Source organism: Gymnoscopelus braueri (genome assembly GCF_963280865.1).
Source record: "Gymnoscopelus braueri genome assembly, chromosome: 20".
NCBI classification, from domain to species: Eukaryota; Metazoa; Chordata; class Actinopteri; order Myctophiformes; family Myctophidae; genus Gymnoscopelus; species Gymnoscopelus braueri.
Window position 1 is genome coordinate 35,568,976 of NC_137622.1, and position 25,903 is coordinate 35,594,878.

General features: G+C 40.8%; 1 protein-coding gene across 1 annotated transcript; it reads right to left on the reverse strand.

Annotated features, from left to right (window-relative positions):
• Nucleotides 1-786: 786 nt before the first annotated feature.
• On the reverse strand, nucleotides 787-3,759 carry LOC308075982 (E3 ubiquitin-protein ligase TRIM21-like). Its single transcript, XM_080416030.1, has 2 exons — nucleotides 3,652-3,759; nucleotides 787-2,730 (listed from the first exon to the last, which is right to left on the reverse strand). Exon 2 carries the CDS (start codon nucleotides 2,719-2,721, stop codon nucleotides 1,075-1,077), a length of 1,647 nt encoding a protein of 548 aa, XP_080272156.1. The 5' UTR covers nucleotides 2,722-2,730; nucleotides 3,652-3,759; the 3' UTR covers nucleotides 787-1,074.
• Between the last annotated feature and the right edge of the window lie 22,144 nt (nucleotides 3,760-25,903).

The following is a 25,903-nucleotide window of genomic DNA, read 5'->3' on the forward strand; positions in this document are numbered from 1 at the left end:
AATTAACGTTCTTATTACAAAAGATGATTATTATATAAAAATGGGTGGCCTCACATGACAATCAAACGTGATCTTTGTCAGACAGTTAAACAGTAACTACAGCAGCATAGGCCTATACATACTGTCTGTCAGGTCTCAGTCACATGAGTCACCTTGCTCTATCTCAGTGGTTCTCAACCAGTGGTCCGGGGACAACCGGTGGTCCTTGAGGGGGTTCCAGGTGGTCCCCAGCTTAATGATGAAGAGTTGGTAACCAAATGAACCCTTATAGATCTTTAACTCTTGAGAGTGTAACATTAAACCAGATGGACCCTTACGGGTCCATTTGGTTTCATTTTACAGTTAACACTCTCAAGAGTTCAATTATTGTTAAACATTTGCATTACTTAATTTACAAGTCTACACAATTAGAATGTAGAACAATTTCCGTTTTGATCAACGTTTGCCCTGTTATCTCTCCTATTGGTACCAACATCAATACAGTATGGAATTGTGGACAAAATCTTATCCAACAACAACACAATATTCTAAGTCTTGGGTCTGAGAGTCTAAATCTCATCACAATAAATAATGGACCTTTGATATGAAAAGGGTTGAAAAGCACTGCTCTATATGTAAAACCACACTTTCTACAGTACCTTAATTGGCTCTGGGCTCTGGCATCCCAATGATGAAGGGCCTTCGGTATAGCCTTGACTCACTGTCTTTATGTCTGCTCCCCTCATCAGCTATGCAAATAGATCCTGCTTTAATTGTTCACTTATGCAGACACCCACAGAGGTTAAGCATCTTTTTTTTTCAACAGAGGGCTGATTTGAGAAGACAGCATAATGTTGAGCTGTAATATACATAAGGAAAGCAATACAATTTCCGAGTACACCTTATCAAAGTTAACTCATTAAAAACATTTTGACAAAAGTTTATGTTGGCAGGCCGTGATAGCGTTGTAATGTCTGATTTATACTTATAAATTGACAACATATTTAGTCATAGTTTTAGTCATCATTGCTTAGTTTTTATTTAGTTTTTGTCGACAATTCTTTTTTGTCATCGTTTTAGTCGAAATGAACACTGCTAGTGTTTGACAGGAGTAATGATCAGCGGTGCTGAGTTTCTGCCACCGTCGTCTGCCCCGGGGCTAAAGAATGGAAATATCTTTTCAGTAAAGATGCACCCAGTGAAAGAGTAGATATGAGCCCGAGCTTCCACGTCATAGAAGGACACCTGACGACCCTCATAATCCACAAACACACCGACCTTCTGGGGTTTATCTCTCAGGGAGAGGACGACAGCAGGGTCTGCATTAGCCGTGTACTCACTGCCCTTCCTCAGCCAAAGAGTCCAGTATCCACTCTTTGGACTGAGTCTTATGTCCCCCTTCCTGTTGATGGACTCACTTGCAACTCCTAAATCCCACTGCGTCTTGTCTTTGACCCGGACCTCGTAATAACATTTCCCAGAGGAGAAGCCCTCCTTCGCCAATACGTTGAGAACGCGATCAAACCTCTCCGGTTTGGTCAGGACGTGGCCCTTTTGTTCGCCGTACCGCACTTGTTTCCCGTCCTCGGAGAGGAACAGAGCCGGGTGCGCCGTGGCGACATCCAGGGTGACGTGTGCGGCGTGTCGCTGCATGTTCCTCAGGTCCGGATCGCACAAGCTCCTCACTTCTCTCACGACCGTCAGGTGCAACTGAGTCAAGGCGCTCACCAGAGTGTTATCTTCTCTGTGGATGCTGACGTCAGACCAGCAGTCCTTGGTCTCGTCGGGAGCGATCGGGAGCGACAGAATGCGCTGGAGGGACAGGAAGTGGTCTTCGCTGAGGACCTCCTTGAGGACCTGCTTGAGGTCAGTGTTTCTCTGTGCCAGCTGAGCTACCTCCCCCTCCAGCTCGTTAATCCAACCCTCAGCCTGCGTCTCTATCGCTTTGTGTTTATCATTCACCACGGCGACGAGCTCGGCCTGGCTTCTCTTGATGTACAGCATCAAAGCGTTCATCACCTTCATGCTGTCTGACATCATCGCGTCCACATCAGCGTTGCTGTCCACCACCATGCGTCTGATCTCCAGCATCTTCTGCCGTCGCTTCTCCATCATTTGAAGCGTCTCCGCTTTGGTCTGTGCCAGCTGAGCCTTCCTGGTCTGGAACTCCTCATCTACGGGGACGGTTTTATGGCCTTTGTGGTCGCTCGCGACGCAGTCCTCGCAGAGAAACTTTTCATCGGCCCTGCAGAACAACTCCAACGGCTTTTCATGCTCTGCACAGAGCCGACTTTCTGGATTCTCCACAGGATCGATTAGCTTGTGTTTCATTAAGGCAGACTTCTTCTGATGAGGCTCCAGATGAGTGGCACAATAAGAGGCCAGACACACCAGACAGGACTTCACGGCTCTTACATTCACGCCTGAACAGGAATCACACGGAACATGTCCTTCACCTGATTGGACAGATTGCTGGCCAAGACTCCTGTGACTCTGAGCTGATTTATTGAACTTCTCTGCCACCCCAGAAATGCAAGTATTGACCTTAAGCAAAGGCCTTTTGATGAACTTCTCGTTACACAATGGACACAGATATACTTCTCTGGTGTCCCAGTATCCAGTGATGCAGTGGAGACAGAAGTTGTGGCCACAAGGTAAAGTTGTAGCCTTGGTAAACACATCCAAACAGATAGAACATTGGAAATGGTTTTCATTCAACTGACTAGGAGGAGCAGAAGCCATAATCCGAACCTGAAACAGATCATCAAAGTGTTAGTTCAGCTCATCGTGCAGTGAATCCACATTTAGAATTGTCAACTTCCTGAATTTCAATGAGATGTAATAAACAATAGGTTCTCAGTGGTGTAAAGTAACTAAGTACATTTACTGTACTTAAAGGAGTAGTTCATCCAAAAAATGACTTATTTTCTATCAATTGCACACCCCATGAAGCCTTGAATTCATGGATTTCTTTTTGTTTTGGTTGCATTCCTAAGCTAATAATTTGATTCCCGTCTCCTACCGACTAGTGTATCCGGTAGGAGACACAAAGTAGATTCTTTGTATCTCCAAAAACAAAAATAAATCCATGAATTCAAGGCTTCATGGGGCGTGCAATTGATATAAAATAAGTCATTTTTTGGGTGAACTCCTCCTTTAAGTATAATTTTGAGGTATTTGTACTTTACTTAAGCATTTCCAATTTTTTATACTTTTACTTCTACTCCACTACATCTCAGAGGCAAATATTGTACTTTTACCACTACAATTATTTGAAAACTTAAGTTACTAGTTACTTTGTAGATTTTGATTATCATTACAAAACATACATTAACCACTTCAGTGTATATATATACACATTTGAAAAATAGCCGATCTACAAGCTCACAATGCGTCGAGATGCGACGCATTGTGAGCTTGTAGATCTGCTATTTTCAAAAGATTTATACATTTGAATGTATAATGAGTACTTTTACTTGGTACGTTAATTACATTTTGATGCAAATACTTTCTACTTTTACTCAAGTACATGTTGAATTACGGACTTTTACTTGTAACAGAGTATTTCTATATATTGCAGTATTGATACTTTTACTTAAGTAAAACATTTGAGTACTTTTTCCACCGCTGGTTCTCAGAATGAAGAGCAAATAGAAAACAATAAAGGTTTACCTGTGTTTTGGTTTGTTTTTGAAAAGAGCTTTCTTTTTATGTATGAAGTAACAGACAACAAAAAGTTCAGAGTCACGCTGTCTCCTGACTTGTGCTGTTTCTGCTTTCTCTTTCGTTTGAATGAGGTCAGGAAACCCTTCCAGTCTCCTCCCTTTTCTGCTGTGGAGCGGTTAACCCTTAACTGACAACATTCACCAGTGAGACTGAGACACACCACCCACCCACCCCCCCCTACACACACACACACACACACACACACACACACACACACACACACACACACACACACACACACACACACACACACACACACACACACACACACACACACACACACACACACACACATCATAGTTCTCACAGTTGAGAGTAGCTTTCTGTTATGCCTTTTGCGGTCCCTAAAATAACAAAAATAATGTGTGTGTGCTGTTAAGAGTGGTGTCTTGTACAGTGTGTGTGTGTGTGTGTGTGTGTGTGTGTGTGTATGTGTGTGTGTGTGTGTGTGTGTGTGTGTGTGTGTGTGTGTGTGTGTGTGTGTGTGTGTGTGTGTGTGTGTGTGTGTGTGTGTGTGTGTGTGTGTGTGTGTGTTGTGTACATGCGTGTATGTGTGTGTGCGTGAATGCAAGCATGCATGTGTGAGTAGCATGCTATAACGATTGTGAAAGCTCAGAGTGAGGCTGCATAATTTACTGTAAACATTATCTTCCTGTACTTGTTCTTCCTGTACTTCAGTCAGAACATAACAGATTTAAAGCTTCCCACCATGGCCTTTGTCACAGCTGAGACTCCTGCGTGGTTGTGTTTGGTTTTATGCATTTCGTAGTGTCATTATGTATCCTTGACTGTATTTCTGACACAGTGCACTTTTGTTTAATTGTACCTTATAGATACAGTACAGTATACAGTTAGGCAGGTCTATAAACATACAGAATCCAAAAAGGACAAGATACTGTGCAGGATCTTCTTTGCAAATGTATGTTCATATAATAAGGATCTATTTGCTTTTGTACACGCGCACACACGCACGCACGCACGCACGCACACGCACACACACACACACACACACACACACACACACACACACACACACACACACACACACATTAAATAAAGGTATTATTGGAGTGGCTGGGATGTACTAGCTTAGAGGAGATTTAAGTCATGTGGGACATGTTGAGTCTGTGCGGAAATGGAGAAAATAAAATAAACCATCAGCTCGTGTCACATGACTATAAGGCCTTATTCTCCACTAGGGGTTAAACAGCATTCCAGTGTTGGACGTTTAAAAATGTAAAATATGCCTCTTACTGTATCTCCATATTCTGACTTTGTGTTATTTCGTAAATTAACGCCCTACTTGATCATACTATGAGTACTTTTTCCACCACTGACAACAAGATGTGATGTTGGGACTTAATAGAAGGCGGTTTGTTGAGGACATGCTGACTCCTCCAGATCAACACCCCTGCTGACAGGCACCACCCAGCCGTATAGACGTCACCAGCGCAGTATTCTCACCTAGCCAGACAGCTATATTACACAATCTCCCAATGCAGTATAGTCAGGGGTGCACAATACATAACTTTTTTTGTCTAGTACTCAGAAGAGCACCTGGAGATGTTACTTGGTGCTCACCAAAAAGGTCCGGTGCCCCCCGGCGCCGTTTTGTCAACACACACACAGGGGGCGGGGGGGAGTTCAGCGCGGACCCGGTTCGGAGCCCCCCGGGACCGTTTTGTCAACGGGGGGTGACGTTCACGGCATATTTTACGGTGCGTTCATCATCGGTGACGAGTGCCTGTAACACAGCCAGCTGCGTGCGAGTCGCGCGACTGACTGTGTCCGTGTGTCAGGATTCGAGGCCACACTCACACAATCTCCGTGCAGCATGCGTCCCCTCCCCCTCCGGCTGTGTATGGGGCCGACGCGTGCTTTAGCGTGATTGTGTGAGTGTGGCTTCAGGAAGTAAATTCCTGTCCCAGCGGTCCTAGCTGTTGGTACGCGAGAGCGCTTCCCTTCATCTGATGTGCCGCGCAGCATGCATTTTGACGACGCATGCGCACCTGCGCACCCTGTTATGTGCACCCCTGAGTATAGTCTGGAACTATATACACCTACCAAAATCTGAGAACGGAAGCTGTCATTTCTTCGTCATTTCTGTTCACGAAAAATATTTAAAAATATCTTTAGAATTTCCATTTCTGATAAGTAGCCAGATAGATTATGCTTAAATGTTTTTTGATTTATATGAGGACAATTTTGTGCGACTGTAAAGACGCGGGGGAGGAGGCGTCACATCCGCGTTATCCTCTTCGCATTTTCCGAGCTTCCGTTGCTCCAGACTGTATGATGAAAGCATTTGAAAATTGCGGTAGGCAACAGTCTGGCTTGCGAGGCAACTAGCGCTGAGACAAAGATCCCCCCCCCCTCCCCTCCCCTCCCCTCCCCCCCGGCTTCCCTCCCCAGAACACGTGCTCGGCAAGTTGGACGCACTAGCTTGCTCGCAGTGGTGTAAAGTAACTAAGTACATTTACTCAAGTACTGTACTTAAGTACAATTTTGAGGTATTTGTGCTTTACTTGAGTATTTCCAATGTCCAATACTTTTACTTCTACTCCACTACATCTCAGAGGCAAATATTGTACTTTTACTCCACTACAATTATTTGAAAACTTTAGTTACTAGGTACTTTTCAGATATACATTATTATATTATGGAACATACACTAACCACTTTAGCCCTGTTTTATACATAGGCTATTTGAAAATAGCAGATCTACAAGCTCACAACGCGCCACATCGCGACGCGTTGTGAGCTTGTAGATCGGCTATTTTCAAATATTTTAGTACTTTTACTTTTGGTACTTTTTACATTTTGATGCCAATACTTTTGTACTTTTACTCAAGTAAATTTTTAATTCTGGACTTTTACTTGTAACAGAGTATTTCTATAATGCAGTATTGATACTTTTACTTAAGTAAAGAATTTGAGTACTTTTTCCACCACTGCTTGCTCGCAGTGGATTTGAACCACTAAACTCTGTGATGGTGGACAGGTACTCTTTTTTTCCATGCGGAATGCAGCAAATTATTCTCAACAGATCTGAAGTTAGTCACCCAGAAGCAAACCAGAGCAGTTGAGAAGCTCTTAGGCTGCCAGCAGGATTTCTGATTCATTTCAACCCCCTGGAGTTCTTATAAGGAGGTCACAGCATTGATAAGACTCAACCACGGGGGATCACAATACAAGCTGACATGCAATTTTCCATTCTAATTTAATTTATAGAGAGCGTGCGTGCGCATGTGTTGATGGAGCTAGAGGGCAGCAGCTTACATGCCGAGGTCATCACAGGGAGCTCGAACTCCAGCTACTCAAAAGCCAGTGGTGTAAAGTAACTAAGTACATTTACTCAAGTACTGTACTTAAGTACAATTTTGAGGTCTTTTTTTACTTTACTGGAGTATTTTAAATTTACAGTACTTGTACTTCTACTCCACTACATCTCAGAGGCAAATATTGTACTTTTTTTACTCCACAATAATTATTTAAGTTACTTTGTAGATTTTGATTATTATTACAAAACGTACATTAACCACTTCAACACTATACATTTCTGCCATTTGAAAAATAGACGATCTACAAGCTCACAATGCGTGAGGTAAAATAAAAGTGCGGTGTGGCCGTGCCCTAAGGGCAAGGTCACACCGCACTTTTATTTTCCATATGGGGTGGAATCAGCCAATGCTTTGTCAATGCAAATGCATGGATTCATGGTCTTGTGCATCTTTCACTCGCATTGGCAGATTCCACCCCATAGGTAAAATAAAAGTGCGGTGTGACCGTGCCCTTACAAAGTATTTCTACATTGACTTTGACTTTACCACCACTGCCAGCACAACTCTCTCCATCTTCTGAATCTCTCTCTCTCCCTCCCCCTCTCCCTCTCTCTCTCTCATTCTTCTGTTTGGTGTTACACCAACGTTAGGACTGTCTCTCTGTAATGAACCTCAACTGAAAGATGTTCTTCACATAACTTCTGTGTGTGCATGCATGCGGTGTGTTTCTAAAAACACTCACGTAGTTCTTCAGTGTCCTTTCAAAGACAAACATTCAGTAACACGGTCACATCTCCTGCTGTGTCTGAAAATATCATTGGATTTTAAAAGCCAGAGATGTCAGCTAAATGTCAGAGCGTGTCTCATTCTGTTCTTTTTTTATGGTCCTCTTCCCTCATCAGCCAGAGCAATGTTATGAAATACAACATGTGTTTGAGAATAAATCTACTGTACATTACTCCCATTATGTATTCTTGCTGGGTCCAGTGCACATGTACTGTGTGTGCGTGTGTGTGTGTGTGTGTGTGTGTGTGTGTGTGTGTGTGTGTGTGTGTGTGTGTGTGTGTGTGTGCGCGCGTGCACGTGCGTTCGTGCGTGTGTGCAGTGATGGAAAACGTAATCAAATGTTTTACTTAAGTAAAAGTATCAATACTGCCATGTAGATATACTCTGTTATAAGTAGTCCCTTATTCTCGAGTACTCGAGTAAAAGTACAAAAGTATCGACATCAAAATATACTTAAAGTACAAAATTAAAAGTACTCATTGTGCAGAATGTCCCATTTCACAAGTTCAAAATGTATAACAATCTTTTGAAAATAGCAGATCTACAAGCTCACAATGCGTCGCAATTGTGAGCTTGTAGATCCGCTATTTTCAAATGGCCGAAATGTATATAGAGCTTAAGTGGTTAATGTGTGTTTAGTAACAAAAATATAAATCTACAAAGTAACTACGGTAGTAACTAAAGTTGTCAAATAATTGTAGTGGAGTAAAAGGCGGCTGGGCTGTTAAGGGTTAAGTGTCTTGCCCAGGGACATTTCAACATGTACGCTGGCCGAGCCGAGGATCAGACCAGTGACCTTGTGATTCCAAGAGGAGCTTCTCCTCCCACTCAGCTATACAGCATGTGCGTCAGCGGCCACCGATGTCTTGTCTTGTCATGTTCAGTGAATGCCTGGTCATCTGCAAGGTCGACTGCAGACGAGTCGCTATATATAGCATATAGCTTCTTTTATCTGTCTCAGAATAACTTTACTAAGAGTTCTACTACTACAGCATTAAGCCACAGAGCTGAATTTTGCACACATTCAGTTTGCATGGTGCTGGACACAGAGTAATAGTTTCACAGCAGTTCCCAAACTTTTTAGGCATTGCACCCCCTTCTACATCCCAGCTGGGCTGATGCGCACCACCTATTCTTAGAAAAATAGCCTATTTAGCCACATTGATGGCGTCACACACGCACAAAATAATCACAACACATGTAAATAAAATATTTACGAGAGAGCACAGCAATGTGCACTTTAGAATTTAATTGAAAACTACACTGTAACAACGTTTCAATTAAATGCAACAAAGTTACACACAAGGCAAGGAACGTTTTTTTGTATCGCACATTTCAACAACAAGGCCATGCAACGTGCTTTATTGTGCTTTACAAACGTCATGTTTTAAATAGCAAAGAGGAAGGGTGAGCGCAGACACACACACACACACACACACACACACACACACACACACACACACACACACACACACACACACACACACACACACACACATTGGCAGAGGGCCATCATGAGAAGATAAGATGGGGGAGAAATGCTATCATAATTAAGCCCCATTAAATTAAATTAAAGAAAATAATTAAAATGACTAAAATTGCAGCTGAAGTGCATTTTGGTTACATTCATTAATTTGTTAAGAAGTATGTTTTTAATTTTGGATTAAAACCCCTAGCAAGGTTTACAAAGGAAATGTTTTAATTGCATGCTTTTACTTCATGAAAGAAATCCCATTTGGTGGTTTAATGGTGTAATTATTATTACATCCATTAGACCACCATCGTGATGATGAAGACCGGAACGTTGTACCACCTGTACCACTTCCTGTGTTTTAACCCATAAAGGTAGGAGCAATGGTGTTGTGTGGACTTTTAATATTTTAAACAAGTTGTTCATAGACCCTTTCAAATCATTACTCCTGAAGACACATTTATTTTCTCTGGCCTTTGAGCTCAGCTGATCTGGCAGCCCAGGATCATAGACCCCACCTCACGGTTTTCTGCTGTGTACTGTGTATTATAACGTGTTGTATTTCATTTGCTGTATCAATGTGTTGTATATTTTGCTGTGTATTAAGGCCTTTGCAGACAGGGTGCGATTTTTCGCACAGAAAAAAAACGGACCATATCATTTTTTAAATGAACACATGATGGTTCTCTATGACCTCATGCACACCGGCTCCGAATTTGCCGTGCGGCGATGCGTTTATCTTCTATCGAACCCAGTTCGATTTGTGCGTCTTTTCGCATGCGGTAAAAACTGATTGACTAATCGCACCCTGTCTGCAAAGGCCTTTACTGTTGTTCTCTTGCTGTGTTGTATAGCACTTTGGTTGCCTTTGGTCATTTTAAATGTGCTTTATATCCTAAATAAAATTTGAGTTGAGTTCATGTTCACATGTATTTATCAGATGGCACTAAACCACAGGAATAGCATTCTTGAACTATATTCCTCTTAAGCAGCACTGGAGTGCCTAGACGACAGCAATAAAGCCCAGTGGGTGATCTGATTCCGACATGAAGCATCGTCAGTGTTTGATCGATTCACTGGCTTTTCCACACGGACCCGGCCAATCACAGTCGTTGGGTGGAAGAAAAGCCTGATCTTTTTTGGAGATTAGATCAGTCACTGTGTTTATCTGTGTTGGATTAGTCATGTCCTGTCCTCCAGGGAACCATTATAACAAGCTAGGATCAAACCAAACTCTCTCTGTGTCCACGCAGACGTTTTATTTTCAAATGCCAAATGGTGTTGCATTAACATTTTATCTAATAGAAAGGGGGATTAAAGGATTGTAGCTCTGTGTCTTCATCAGCCATGGAAGGATTTGGGTTATTTGAGGTCATGGTGAAATATTTATTTGGGTTTTGTTTTTACTTTTTACGTGACTTTACTTTATTTGTTTATTTTGGCGGGACCCCGCAACAACAATATATATCAATCTGATGTAAAATACACCCGATTTAGCAAAGATGCTATTTTACATCCGCAGTCCCCCCAAAAAACAAGCAGACAATAGAGTACATTAGATTACACAGGGAAAACAAAGCATAAAACAAAAACAGAGGTACAAAATGTGCAAAGTAGGCCTATATCGATTTAAGGCGAAGACTATAACAATTTTTACTTGCACTAAGAAAATAGCAGCATTTTAGAGGGCAATGTATATTGTATACTAAAGTGAGTTGTGTATAAAGCGCAGTATTGATTTCAAGTGTCTCATTAGAATGAATATTAGATCTGATCCTCTGTGGCCATTCCTTTTGTTATGTTGTGTGCGAGCGAGCGATCCTTTAGTCTTCTTGGTAAGAATTAACCCTGAAAATATGACAAAAAGTATTGTGGTTGTATTTCACTTAGCTTGCATACTAATAAATAATGAAACCACTGCTAATTATTATTTATTTGTTTTACTCTTCATCCTACTGGTCAAATATCATCTCTGTCGGGTGGAAACCTCATGTACAAAACTGTTACTTTTCAGGATTCAAATTCAAAAGTATCAAAAGTAGCAGATCTACAGTAGCATGTTCTCCTCGTGTCCCCTAGGGTAGTACCCTCACAAAAACATGCAGTAATCCTGGTCTCTATATACTGCCTCCCCCTGGCCAGCCGGGGCGCCTGATGGAGGGGAAAGGAACTGGTTGGAATAACGTGTTCCTTCCACGCGCTACGTCCAACCAGGGAAACTCCCCCCTGTCAGGTGACAAGAAGGTCAGTTGGCTCTCATGCATTGAAGGAGGCATGAGCTCGGCCCTGGCCTCTCTAGGTTGGCAGAGGGAGTGTAGTGCCCAGGACAATTGGCAATGGGTGTAAAAAAAATGGGGTTACAAAATCGTGGGATAAAAAAGTAAAGAAAAATAAAAAGTAGCAGATCTACAAGCTCAAAACGTGTCGCTTCGAGGCGCGTTTCGAGCTTGTAGATCTCCTTCCTTTTGCTACTTTTGAGTGACGACGCTGTAGTATGATCAATTAGGCCATTCATTTACGAAAAAGTTTAAATATGGAGATAAGAGGTTTCTGCCCCCACAGCAACGATATATACAGTATTGGCCTGTATCTGCAACTGCCTTTTCCCAAATGCTTAATGAAAAATTAATGCTTAAAGGATTCTTCCTCCTGCAGAGCCACAGAAGAAATGTTACATAAACAGAAAAACCTTCAGCACCATGACTCATCTGTGACGCCAAGGGCACAATTCACGCACGCGCACACGCACGCGCACGCGCACAGTTACTTTGGTGACTTTGAAATACACCATACATTTTCTATGTGGATTTTTTTTTATTAACAGGCCATGTTGAATCCCAGTGCGATTGGCACCACGCCAGAGGAAGGAACGTTATCGAGTGCAACTTTGGGATGTTGAAGAGTTCATTCAGTTGTTGGAGAGTTCCTGAACTTTCTACTATCAAACTCCACTTGAAGTTATCAGCAGGCTGCTGACTGACTGACTGACTGACTGACTGACGCACCAAGGATGTTGATGTGTGCACGATCTTGGACAGATCCACTGTAACATTGGTATTCATCATGTGTCATTGCCAGTGGTGGAAACAGTATTCAATAGTATTCCATTTTTTTTTCAATACTGCAATGTAGAAATACTCTGTTACAAGTCCGGAATTCAAAGTTTACTAGAGTAAAAGTACAAAAGTATTGGTATCAAAATGTACTTAAAGTACCAAAAGTAGAAAGCACTCATTATGCAGAATGTCCCATTTCACAAATTTTCAAATGAATAAAAATCTTTCGAAAATAGCAGATCTACATCTCCACAACATGTCCCGATGGGACACATTGTGAGCTTGTAGATCGTCTATTTTCAAATGGCCGGAATGTCTATAGGGTTGAAGTGGTAAATGTATGTTTTGTAATAATAATCATATTAATAATAATAATTAGTAGCCTAACTTAAGTTTTCAAATAATTGTAGTGGAGTAAAAGTACAATATTTGCCTCTGAGATGTAGTGGAGTAGAAGTAAAAGTAGTGAAAACTGGAAATACTCTAGTAAAGTAAAAATACCCCAAACTTTAATTAAGTACAGTACTTAGTTACTTTACACCACTGCTTACACGCACGCACACACAAAAACTCATACTTGTTCTCCTTTGAAAGCATATCGTGCACCAGCATTCCCGCAGTCAAAGCATTTCATCAGCAGCAGTTACCGTGGCGATAGACTAATAGTTCTCTGGACAGAGGTGTGCTCAGATAAGAAGAGAGCTCTGCAAGTTAATTGAGCCGTTGGCATTCCATCACGGAAGCTCCCTGGCTTCTAATTGGCTGGCTACCATGCTAGTAGTAATTGGTGCCTGGATATAAAGTGCTGCCAGTGGGTTTGGCAGCTTGGTACGGTGACAGTAGTTTAGCACCTGAGGCAAGTGGACAAATTTAACCCTTTAAGGCCGAGAACGCATCTTGTGTCGTTTTAAGATGTCTTTGGGCTATTAAAAAAATAGCAGATCTACAAGCTCATAGCACGGCACTCGAGTGTGTAGATGAAAAATCGTGAAAATGTGGGAAAATCTTTGAATATTTATATATTTCTTTAAAGCGAACATTTTTACTCAAATCTTTGCTTCTGGGGGATTCTACAAATGTCTTCTAAATCCTAACAGTTTTTTTTAAATAATATAAATCAGTGGTTCTCAAACTTTTTCATGTCAAGGACCCCCAAAATTATATGTATTTGGCCACGGACACCCATTTCAAAATATGTTGTTCCAGGGACCCCCCAGAAGCAAAGATTTTAGTAAAAAAGAAAAATGCTTTCACAAATATATATATTGAAAGATTTGCACAAATTTTCACGATTAAAAATAAATAAATAGCAGATCTACAAGCTCATAGATCTATGAGCTTGTAGATCTGCTATTTTTGAATAGCCCAAAGTATAAAATAATGTTTAAAGTGGTTTACACAGATGCCTTCCCGGTCTTAGTGGGTTAAAGACCCTGGACTGTGTTCACGGTGACAGCTCTTCTGTCAAGCGTGCAGTTAAAGTCATGATACTGGGGCCCGTAAGGATACAGCTCTATACTTTTTGCTACTTAAGCCCTCAAACTTTCCTGTCACTACGTTGTAGTATATCGTGGTACTAGAGGTGCCGGGCTCTTGGCCAAGCATTCATTTCTCTTTCATAACACAATTGTCCTGGTTTAAGAATTCCTCTGCCGAGTTGACTGGTAAAAAAACCTGGGTACGTTTTTTCAGGCCCTTACTATAGATTTAGCGGATGGTTTACTGAACTAGCTCTACATTTGTTTTAATTTGGGATGAATCTGCTGATAAAGACATTTGGACATCATAGTCGCATGTGTCCTTTTCAATGCAACATCTACAATCTCTATTAGTACTGTGTCTCTGTGTGCAAGCCATTTACTCTGCACCCACCAACGAGTTCCCTCTCCTCCCACTGAAGCCTTATGCAACAAACACAAGCGTGGGCTGGCTGGATAATGTGCTAATTGCTGATGTTGTTATATACATGTTAAAGACCAGCTTAAAATAAAAATATGTTTTTCACACTTTTAGTGCATATCTGTGGTCATATTGGGGCCATAGTTTAAAAACTGTTCCAAATCCACTCATTTTTGAACGGAGCGATAGCTCTGTTCCAACAGACGGATAACAGGCATTTGCCCAAAAGTGGGAGTTAACCTCTGAAGCTCTTTAAAGAGAGGCGGGGCGTCGGTGAAAAAGGGGCGGGGTTGGGTAAGGAATGCTCTGTCTGTGGAAGAAAGGGGGCGGGTTTGCTAAAAAAGGGTCTGAAACGCGTCATCATTAAATGTACGTCCACCGATTGGTTGTGATATTGCCCTGACAACCAACAACAACCAATCAAACACATGACTGTCCCTTCGGGCTATGGAATCTATCCTCCTGTTATCCTCCCGGATGAGGTTCCACACAGGGTTCCACAACATTCCGCCTCCCCCGTGGCGCGTGCGTGCGTGCGTGCGCGCGCAGCGTGCGTTATTGTGTTTGCCAGAGATATTTTCGTATTGTGGTTTGTCTGACAATGGATATACTACTGATCTTAAAGGGAAACTTCGCCGATTTTGCTGCCCATAGCGTCAAATTACGTTTTCCGCAGCTTCTCACCTTATGTCCGCACTACATGACTGCAGGTGACTACAGGTGTAGTTCAAATCCAAACCAACCCCCATAGCTCAAAGGACCGGCCCCGAAGGTGTCACCGTAACATTGTTCAACCTTCTTTCCCCACTCGACCACTCCCATTAGCTACCTCACATGTACTAACCTCGCATCACCAGTCTTTCCACCTCGGAGGAAACATGTACTATCGTGGCGTCTGCAAACATATCAGAGTTATACTTTAGTACCCGGACCCACACGCAGCTATGCGGACAGTGAGGAGCAACAACCCGTCGGGGATGTTTCCTAGTGGAACTGACAGAATGTACACGGACCGTGGACGGTGGACGCTTGTCTCTCGAGTAAGTAAACATGCTGTAAAGTTGCCACTATCACTATAATCTCATGTTGTATCCCTCGGGTAGACTAAACTAGCTTGTGGAGCCGTGGCGTGAACGGAACGTTTGTTATTGTTGACGGAACCCCATGTCTTTTTTTTTGGGAACATGACTGTCATGGCGGAACTTCAAGCTGGTTTTGGCACTTTCTCCATTCACAACCCTTTCATCTACATAAACGTTCATATTTCAAATATAAAGTTCTTACCCCGTGGCCACAGATGTTACAATTGGAATCGGATGGGTCTAAGTACCCGTATCTTCCGTATTTTTCTATAAAAAAACATTTAAATCCGAATGGTGGCCATTTTCTCTTAGATGTATATAATGTATCAGAGTGCAATATACATCCCAACCGATAGGGTCGCGTAATTGAAAGCATAAGGAGAAAATGGCCACCGATTGGATTAAAATGCTTTTTATTAAACAATACGGAAGATACTGGTACTTAGACCCACCTGATTCAAATTGTAACATCCGTGGCATGAGGTCAGCACTTTATATTTGAAATATGAACGTTTATGTAGATGTAAGGTCTGTACATGTAGAAAGTGCAAACACCAGGTTGAAGCTCCGCCATGACTGACATGTTTCAGAGCTACTCAGTACATGACGACGTCAGGTCCCGAAAATAGCAGATCTACAAGCTCACAACGCGTCGCGGACTCGACACTTTGTGAGCTTGTAGGTATGCTATTTTTGGTGCGCATGCAACTAAGAATAAATTAGGTATCACGTCGGATGATATCCATGTAAACTAAATCTAATCTAATGTGTTCTTTCCAATGACAGGACAGAAAGTTGTCATCAGCCTGCAAAAATGAAGGAACTGCAGATGAAGACCTGGGACGCTACAGCCATATTTTTTTTTCTTCTAAATAAAACGGTTACATTTACACACTGCTTGCTCTACTCATTGGTATATTCTACATTGTGTAAGCATTTATAATGACAAAATGTATTTACACCCAATTCTATAAGGGTTCTTTTGAACTGTTTCATGATAGGAGATGGTCTTTCATTTGGCAGAATGGTACATAATTACATGACTGTAAGCATTACAGATATAATAGTGAAAAACTCTTGTACATTCTGTTAGTATTTACTTCTACATGTAATCATAATTTTTCTGGGGACCCCAGCACATTGGATTCAACTTTACTAGTCTTAGATACAATAGGCTATAGTAAAATCTAATATTATCCATATACACCAATTGAAAGCATGAAACGGTCTCATTTGAAAAAAGAGGAAAAAAACGATTAGGCTGTGTATGACAAGAGTATTTGAACATTAGCATGTCATTCTAAAGTAATGCCCATGTTTTCTATAAGTTTAGTCCAAAGAATATAACTGGAAATGAGAGTGAAACATTATGCTCTCAGAGATAAGGAGTCACACATGACATGAGTATGAAACGTTTTGTTTTATTATTATATTGTTGACTATGCTGCATATCCATGGATGTCCCGACTCCCAAGTAGAAGATGGACGTCACGTCACCAGCACCGGACTGTCTACATGGTGGGATGGAATGTAGGAAAAAAAATGTATGCACGCGCGTGCGCGCACACAGACACACACGTTTAGTGTTACTATGCTAATTTATACATGATATATTTAGTTTACTATAAGATACAATCAAATCAATACAGAACACAATACAACAGCAGCCAAGACTAGTTTTACCCTGGTAGATATAGCAAACTTGCAATGGGTAGGCCTACTGGTCCAACTGTACTGGTTCAACAGAGGCAGATTTCACGTGGTCCAAGAAAGAACATGGCTTCGATGTCGTGTTTTGTGATCCAAAGGTAGACAAAAAAGTCGGAAAAGTTGGAACGTAACATTCATCATTCTAAAGCATTCAGTGTTGCCAGATCTTGTGAGAGAAATAAGCAACCAGGTATATGAAAACAAGCCCAAAAGAAAATACCTGTGCCAAGAGCACTTGAAACCTAGACATGGGTTATTTGAAAATTGCCGATCTACAAGCTCACAACGCGTAACGATGTGACGCAGTGTGAGCTTGTCTGCTATTTTCCAAAAAATCTTGAGGGGAAAAAAGTGCTAAATGTGGAATATTTTTTTAACATTTTAACAACACATTTTTGGTAGGGTCTCCCTGGCAAATATGTTGGCGCGCAGTGCACAGATGAGGGTCCGTGGAAAAGTACATGAACATGTTTGAGAACCACTGGTTTAAACAACAATCAAAACATTTGGAAACGAGCCCAAATATCAACTACATTTTAGAAACCAGCCGCTTATAATAAGCAGACATGGCAACACTGGCCAATGTGCTGTATGTGTTTGTTGATGTTGTTGTAGTGAGAACTGGGAGGGGAAAGTTACAATGTAGACCACGCCCCCACGCAGCCTCCTCCCCACAAGGAAGGGCAGTGCCCCAAAGCATTGTGGTCATTTTAGTAATGCAGCCAAACCCCAGTCATCCAGTCAAAGTCAAGACTTCTATATTTTTCTGGCCATAGGGTGCAAATTTGAAATTTTGCTACTGTTATCTACTATATTATAATAGATAATTAATATATATATGATTAACATTGAGTGACTGCAAGTTCTTCCAGGGGTGAAATGCTCCTTTAAGACAATCGTCTGTCACGACCGTCATTGATGAACTTCAACCTGGTGTTTGCACTTTCTCCATTTACGGCCCTACATCTACATAAACGTTCAAATTTCAAATATAAAGTACATACCTCGTGGCCACGGACGTTATAATGATGTACGGTTCCTCAACAGTATCCGTTTATTCCGTTTTGTTCAATAAAAAGCATTTTAATCCGATCGACGGCCATTTCCTCATACAGTTACAATGTATCAGAGTGCAATACACCTCCCAGCCACTAGGGTCACTTAGTTGAAAGCATGGAGAAAATTCAGAGAAAGAGGCCATTGATCGAATTAGAATGCTTTTCATTGAACAATACGGAAGACACGGGTACTTCTGACGGCCCGTATATAATTGTAACATCCATGGCCATGGGGTACGCACTTTATATTTGAAATCTTAACGTTTATGTAGATGTACGGGTTGTAATGGAGAAAGTGCAAAAAACAGGTTGAAGTTCGGCCATGACGCTGGTGGCGGACGATGCGATCGTGTTTCCACCCACAGTGATGTTGCTTTTTTCCTGTATAGTTGTTTTGACAAGGTGTCATCTGAACTACTACAGTACTAGGCTAATGTTAACCTTGCTATTTATAGTGTTATGTGCACACTACAGTAGGCCTATGTTCATTATGTGAAGGCCTGTAGTGTTATGTGGCAGTAGGCCTACCTTTTTTTATTTGACAACTTCAGTACTACTTTGTAGATTTCGATTATTATTACAAAACTTACATTAACCACTTCACCCCTATAAACATTTCGTCCATTCGAAAATAGCCGATCTACAAGCTCACAGATCTTGTAGATCTGCTATTTTCAAAAGATGTCACACATTTGACAACTTGTGCAATGGGATATTCTGCATAATGAGTAGCCTACTTTCTAGTTTTGGTACTTTAAGTACATTTAGATACCAATGTTTTTGTACTTTTACTCAAGCACATTTTTAATGCCGGACATTTACTTATAACATAGTCATTTTACATTTTCTACATTGATACTTTTACTAAAGTAAAAAATGTGCATGCTTTTTCCACTGACTGTATGTCAGGGATCACCATAACATTTGTGGTCTAAAAATGTTTGCAAAAACATTGCACGTTTTTCACATTTTGAAAATAGCAGATCTACAAGCCCACAACGCGTCACACACTCTCTCACTGGATAAAATGTTATCCAATGTATTCATTCAGATCCAAACTATGGTAAGTACGTAGCTAAGCTACCGAAATGCTATATTTCACCATAGCAGATCCAAACTATGCCATCAAAATAAAGTATTAAACGTAAAAATGCAATATTTCACAATAGTAGATCCAAACTATGCTAAGTAGGTAGCTAAGCTACCGATCGTCCATACTGCCAGTAAGTACATGTTGACCATAAATAAATAAACTTCCCTCTATTGCCTACATGACGAAAATGTGCTATATATATATAGGCTAAATCACCTGTTGTCGTGGGTTCCTTTTGTGGACCTGTAATGTTCATATAACCATCATAACAATAACTTGATATAACATAGGCTACTTGTGGCCACAATTTTGTAAGAACAAATAAAACATTATCAACCTGTAGATTTGTGTTACTTGAATGCTGTGATTGGTAAGCTAGGAAGACATAGTCTACTATGTGGTCATTAGCCTAAATGACTATCTAGGCCAGTGATTCTGGCTCTTTAATTTTAAGGACCCCCGTTTGATATGTACCAGGGCACAGGCCCCAATTTTTTCAGCCAAGGACCCCTTAGCTGACAGAGAGATGAAGCAGGGATACTGATACAAGACCACCAACAGGAGACTCAACCTTTACATACATATATACATATTATTTTACAAAGATTTCGTAGATTTATTTGGTAGATTAGCATTAGCATATGGAATGTGGCCAATCAAAACTGTCATTTATTATGAATAGCCTCATTTACATCGATCAAAACATATGACAATGTCATCTAATGACACTGCTGTGCAATTGATTCTGACGATGGGAAATGACTCAAATCAACGTACAGACGCATAGTACCCCCAAAGCTGAGCCACGCACTCTTATTAAATCATGGTCAATATTGCTTAATTTCTGCTCAAAGTTGAACTACAGTGAAGATCTCAGGCGTAGCAGGTCGTGGTTAAAGGAGACAGTAGGCCTATGTGGACTGGAGTGCAGATCACAGGGGCCAGACTTGACGTTGAAGGGTAGAGCTCTAGCCATGGTTCACATGACGCTTGTATACAAGCGTCATGGTGCCGAGTCCCCCTGGTCTAAAGTTGTGTTCGATTTTTTCACATTGCCATCTCTCACATAAACATAAACGTTCAGATTTCAAATATAAAGTGCTTACCACCGAGCCACGGATGTTACAAGGCGATGCGGACCGCGATGAGTACCCGTATCTCCCGTATTGTTCAATAAAAAGCATTTTAATCCCATCGCCGGCCATTTTCTCCAAATTGTCTCCGATACTTTCAACCATGCGACACTAATGGTTGGGAGGTGTATTGCACTCTGATACATTACAAAACAAAAAAGAAAATGGCCGGCGATGGGATTAAAATGCTTTTTATTGAACAATACGGGAGATACGGGTACTCATCGCGGTCCGCATCGCCTTGTAACACCCGTGGCTCGGTGGTAAGCACTTTATATTTGAACGTTTATGTTTATGTGAGAGATGGCAATGTGAAAAAATCGAACACAACTTTAGACCAGGGGGACTCGGCACCATGACTGTCATGGTATGACAGTCATGTTTCAGGGCTAGGTAGAGCTCCACCATGGGAATTGTACAATAATAATGAATTTAAGTACATCCCTGTAATTTGTTAGCCCCTTTGTTACTTAACTCACATAGCTGACAACATGGGTTAAAACACAACACTTAAGGCGGTTACACACCGGCGAATATGCGAATATACGCAAAATTCGGACTCGTTCCGAATGATTAAAAGACGCTTTTTTCGCTCCGCGAAACTGGTGTGGAAGCTTGCATTGACTTTATAAGGTTTAAAAAAAAAACGTATTATTCGCATGAAAAATATCGCCCTATCGTGTAAGGACCTATAATCTCAAAGTACATTTCTTAGCAAAACAACACATAGACAACTTCTTCATTACTGTGAAATGTTATGCAAAAGGACAACATGTGAATGAATGAATTACACTCTGTGTGTCTTTGCTCAAACACAGTGTACTTTATATAAAAGTTTCACAACAAAACAATTACATACAATCTGACATTCTTAAATATAAATGCACAATATTTTAGCAGCATCATGTTCACAGGTTCTTAACCCTCGTAGGGTCCTCGGGTCCTTTTAACCCGGTTTAACATTTTCAACATGAATTAAAAGTATGTAAAAAAAAAAAGTTCTCTATGAAACTTCTTCTATTTGCCTTATTTACTGTACTAAACATGTGATATGAAAATGAAAATGTTTATTTTCATGAAAATTTTCACCCAGGGCCTTCGGGTCAAAGTGACCCGAAAGCCCTGGGTGTGACTAAAACACGAAGACCCTACGAGGGTTAATGGGGCTAACAGATATCTAGAGCTCAACAGTAACTCAAGATCTATTTGTCTGTTTAGGGACGTATTCATGTAGTAAATGGTGGCAATCACTTGACGCGACTACGACACATCAAAACACGCAACATTGATACTGACTTTGGGTTATTTATGAACACTCACACATTAACATACACGGGTTAAGTACCACACAGTACCGGTTTTCATCAGCCAGGCCTTGCGACACTAGCACACACATTAGCTCTTGTGATATGGCTGCTAGCTACTGTAGCATGAGTTGTTGTGGCGTAACATTTGAAGGTTATTTAACTGCATAAAACACAGAAACACACGAAAAGAAAATAACGCCAATCATACGAAAACATACATAAATATATAAGCAACATACACAAATACAATAAAGGCGTTTATCCCACAGAAAAACCATTAGTCATGCACATTCATCTTACCAACCATCTACATTCAATGCTTTCTCTGGCGCTGAGAGTTAAATGACCAAAACAACCATTTGCGCACGCGCAGGATCAACTGTGACGCACTCTTCAGGATTGAGGACCAAAGCAATCGATCACAGACTCACCAAAACAACACACTAGTCGATCCCAGAACTATAGATCAAGTATTGAACGGTTTTAAACGTACCCACACTCATACACAAAATAAGGAAATGACCCACAAATAACTGATGGCCAAAATAAATACATCATACAAATACTTAAGGACAGGTCGTTCTTTTAACGACCTGTCGTTAAAAAAAACACAATGACCTTCCCCAAGTGATACAATTAAACAGAGAAAACCCTCCCTAGGATGTCACAATCTATTGTCCCATTGTCATATTAAAATGTGACATTATGTTAAATTATGATATCATACAGTATGCAATATTGTTTTTAATATATATATATATTTTTTTTGCTGGTGACAGTTATAGGAGTTCTTACTGTATGGTGTATATGAAATGTACGCTTATCATAATCACTCATTAATCATGTCTTCCCCCTAATGAAGTTAGGTAGGTACAAAAAAAAAAGTATGAACTGGCAGAGGCTATAACTTCCCCTCGCGGCTTGGTAAGTATGATAATGATGAGACAGTGGAGTTTCAAACAGATGCAGGTTCTGAAGCTCCGTGAAAACTAGTAAACATGTGATACAAAATATATGCATTAAAGTCAAGTCTAAAGTATCACAAAAACATAATTCATCATTGGTTGTTTGCCACCGATTGGTTGCTGCAACTTGGATTCATGCAGGGAGACGCCCCCTCTCTGATCTGAACATTTTTGAACGGCGGCCATTGTTGCCTACAGGCACTGCAGAGAAGTAGACAGACTATGGAGGCATCAGAATTTTTTATTAAATTATAGAATGCACCAAAACATTAATAAGTGTCGACTTGAATCTATTTAAGCCACAATAAAGCCCCGATTTAATTTTTGATATGTTTTGCAGACAGGGTGCAGACAGACAATATGCAGACCTACTCAATCGCATTCGCATAGGCCAACCAACCGACATGGATCTGACACTTTTGCAAACCCGCGTATTTCCCAGAAATAGCCCACATTTACCTGAAAACGCACTTCTGATAACAGGAACAAACAAAATAGTCAATACAGTCAATATCACTGCCTTACAAAAACTTCCAGGCACACTCATTGAATTAAAGGCCAAAGTCACAAGCCCCACAAGAACACACTTTACACCACCAGTTGACACTGCAGGCATGATAAAAAACACACCATTACCATATTGCCTACAACTCAAAATCGGAGCCAAAGTCATGCTAACATCCAACATTGATATACAAGACAATCTCAGTAATGGCAGCCTAGGACAAGTCATTGACTTTCAATACAATTCCCTCAAAGAAGTGCAATACGTAATGGTACAATTTAATGACCCAGATTCCAGCAAACACAGAAGACAAACACTGAACTTAGAAACGCAATATCCTACAATGAATGCCACTGCCATTGCATTAGTTGCATTTGACTTCAGCCTCCACAAAAACAGCACGTCAACTGCCACTGCAATCAACTTCCCACTTAGACTTGCATGGGCAACAACTGCCCACAAGATCCAAGGCCACACTGTTACAAAACCAAACCCACTGATCCTTGACTTTAACTGTTGGCTTGAGCATTCAATGCCATACGTTATGCTCTCACGCGTACAGTGCATCTCACAACTATTCATACAATAATCACTTCCTAGGTCTTCCAGAATACAGTTTAAAGTAATGTCTTATGAATTATATTATGTTGTTCTGAAGGAGTTTGGAGCAATCATGTGCAAATGAGGTTTCTATAGAGAAATGAATAACAAGAGAGAGACATAGAGAGAGACTCTCACACATGAGGAAATGGATAGAGTTGTTCATTGAGATGTTAATTGTACACGTAAATGGCAGCAGGACATGTAGAATGGATAGCAGTGTCCTTTACAGAAACATACATGTGTAGTTTGGGGTTGTGTTTATAGTAACTACAGTCATCATATTGCGCACACACACACCACCCAGTGACTTTGAATGGCCGTTATAACAATATAAAGATAAGAAATATTTGAAAACTAAATGATTGAATATATAATATTTAGTGCAATAACTTCCGTCTTTGCCAGACACCAACTCTCTGTGATTTTATCATTATTACCTTGACAATCCTTCATACAAGAAAAAAGGAGGAAAAACATAATCAAGGATCAATCAAGAAGGGTTTATTTGTCGCTCACTTAGTACACTACGTGAAATATTGATGGGACATGTTCAGCAAAGACAGTGATAACACAACAATGCAATATAACAACTAGGTGTAATGAAGTTAAACCATAATACCATTATATAAAAGGAAACAATAGACAATAAGTAAAGTTACAAAAGCAGGTATCCTAAACCTATTTAAGACAGGTATGGTATCTGTAGCAGCAATCAGAAGATTAGATTTAGAAGTAATGACAGTATAGTAGTACTAGTACTAGTAGACAAGTACTTCAATTGTTCAGTTGTTCAATCATTTACTATTGTGTGTATGTTAACTACAGTATTACTCTATAGAGTAAACAGTTCATGGCCAGGTTCTTTGGCCACAGCAATTAAGGCACACTGTGTATTTGACAAATATATTTATAGTATATTTAAAAGTAATGAACTAGGCTAACTTTACTTCTAAAATGTGTGGACTGCATAATCAACATCAGTTTGTGGACTTGGAACTCTTTAGGAACCACTGCAACTTGGTTTACTCACAACCAACAGACATAAACACACACACACACACACACACACACACACACACACACACACACACACACACACACACACACACACACACACACACACACACACACACACACACACACACACACACACACACACACACACACACACACACACACACACGGACAGGGGGAAAAACACTGTCTTTGCCTCCTGGCGAAGACAATTTTCTAGAACTCCAGTGTTTCATAATGATTTATGTTGCTTCATGTAAAGAAAATGGGATCCGGGAGCCAAAAATATGGGCTAGTCCTTGATTAAATCCACATTCTAATTTTTCACTGAATACATTTTCAGTGTGATAGTCAGTAGTTAGTATAATGTCCCACTTTTAGTTTTCAGCAAGGAGGCAAATGGGTATTTTTTTTGTATTGGGAAACCAGAAAATTAACCCCAGGAGTTTTCAAGAACTACTTTCAAGGTGAAAGAACCCATGGGGAAATATCATATTATTCATGTACTGTACCTTTAAGACTTTGTGTCTGTTTAAGAGACCATTAGTCACCGTGGGAGAGCCGTGAGAATATCTTGTCATCCTGTCCTAGATAAGAGAAATCACAACCACCTGAGTGACCTGGTCACAGAGGATAAGACTGTCAGCCCCACCATGCTCACCCAGTATATGAACACACACACACACACACACACACACACAGTATATGAACACACACACACACACACGCACGCACGCACGTGCGTGTGCGCGCACACACACACGCACACACGACATGTCAGTTTGAAATTAATCAAAACAATGGAGTCATCTACCATCAAGTAGCCTACAATGTGCTCTTTCCCTGAGCATGTTTGTTTTTTAGGCTGTTTACATACACACACACACACACACACACACACACACACACACACACACACACACACACACACACACACACACACACACACACACACACACACGCACAACAAACCAGAGGGACTGCAGTCAAATGTTCATCGACCTCTTGCCGGTTATTAATGAGAACATTCATTTGACATTGGAGAGGGAAGGAGAGAGGGGGAGAGATGCAGAAAGAGAAGAAAGACGCTCCATGAGTCTCAGGCTGATATGGGGAGGACATTAGGGGCTGTTGAATTACCTGAATGAACATTTATTCCTGGGACGCCATGAATTGCTGTCAGTTTGAAATTCATCAAACCAATGGAGCCATCTACCATCAAGTATAGCCTATAC

Bases quoted from the DNA above. Each gene is read 5' to 3' on its own strand.
- LOC308075982 (XM_080416030.1), bottom strand. From the start codon at position 2,721: ATGGCTTCTGCTCCTCCTAGTCAGTTGAATGAAAACCATTTCCAATGT.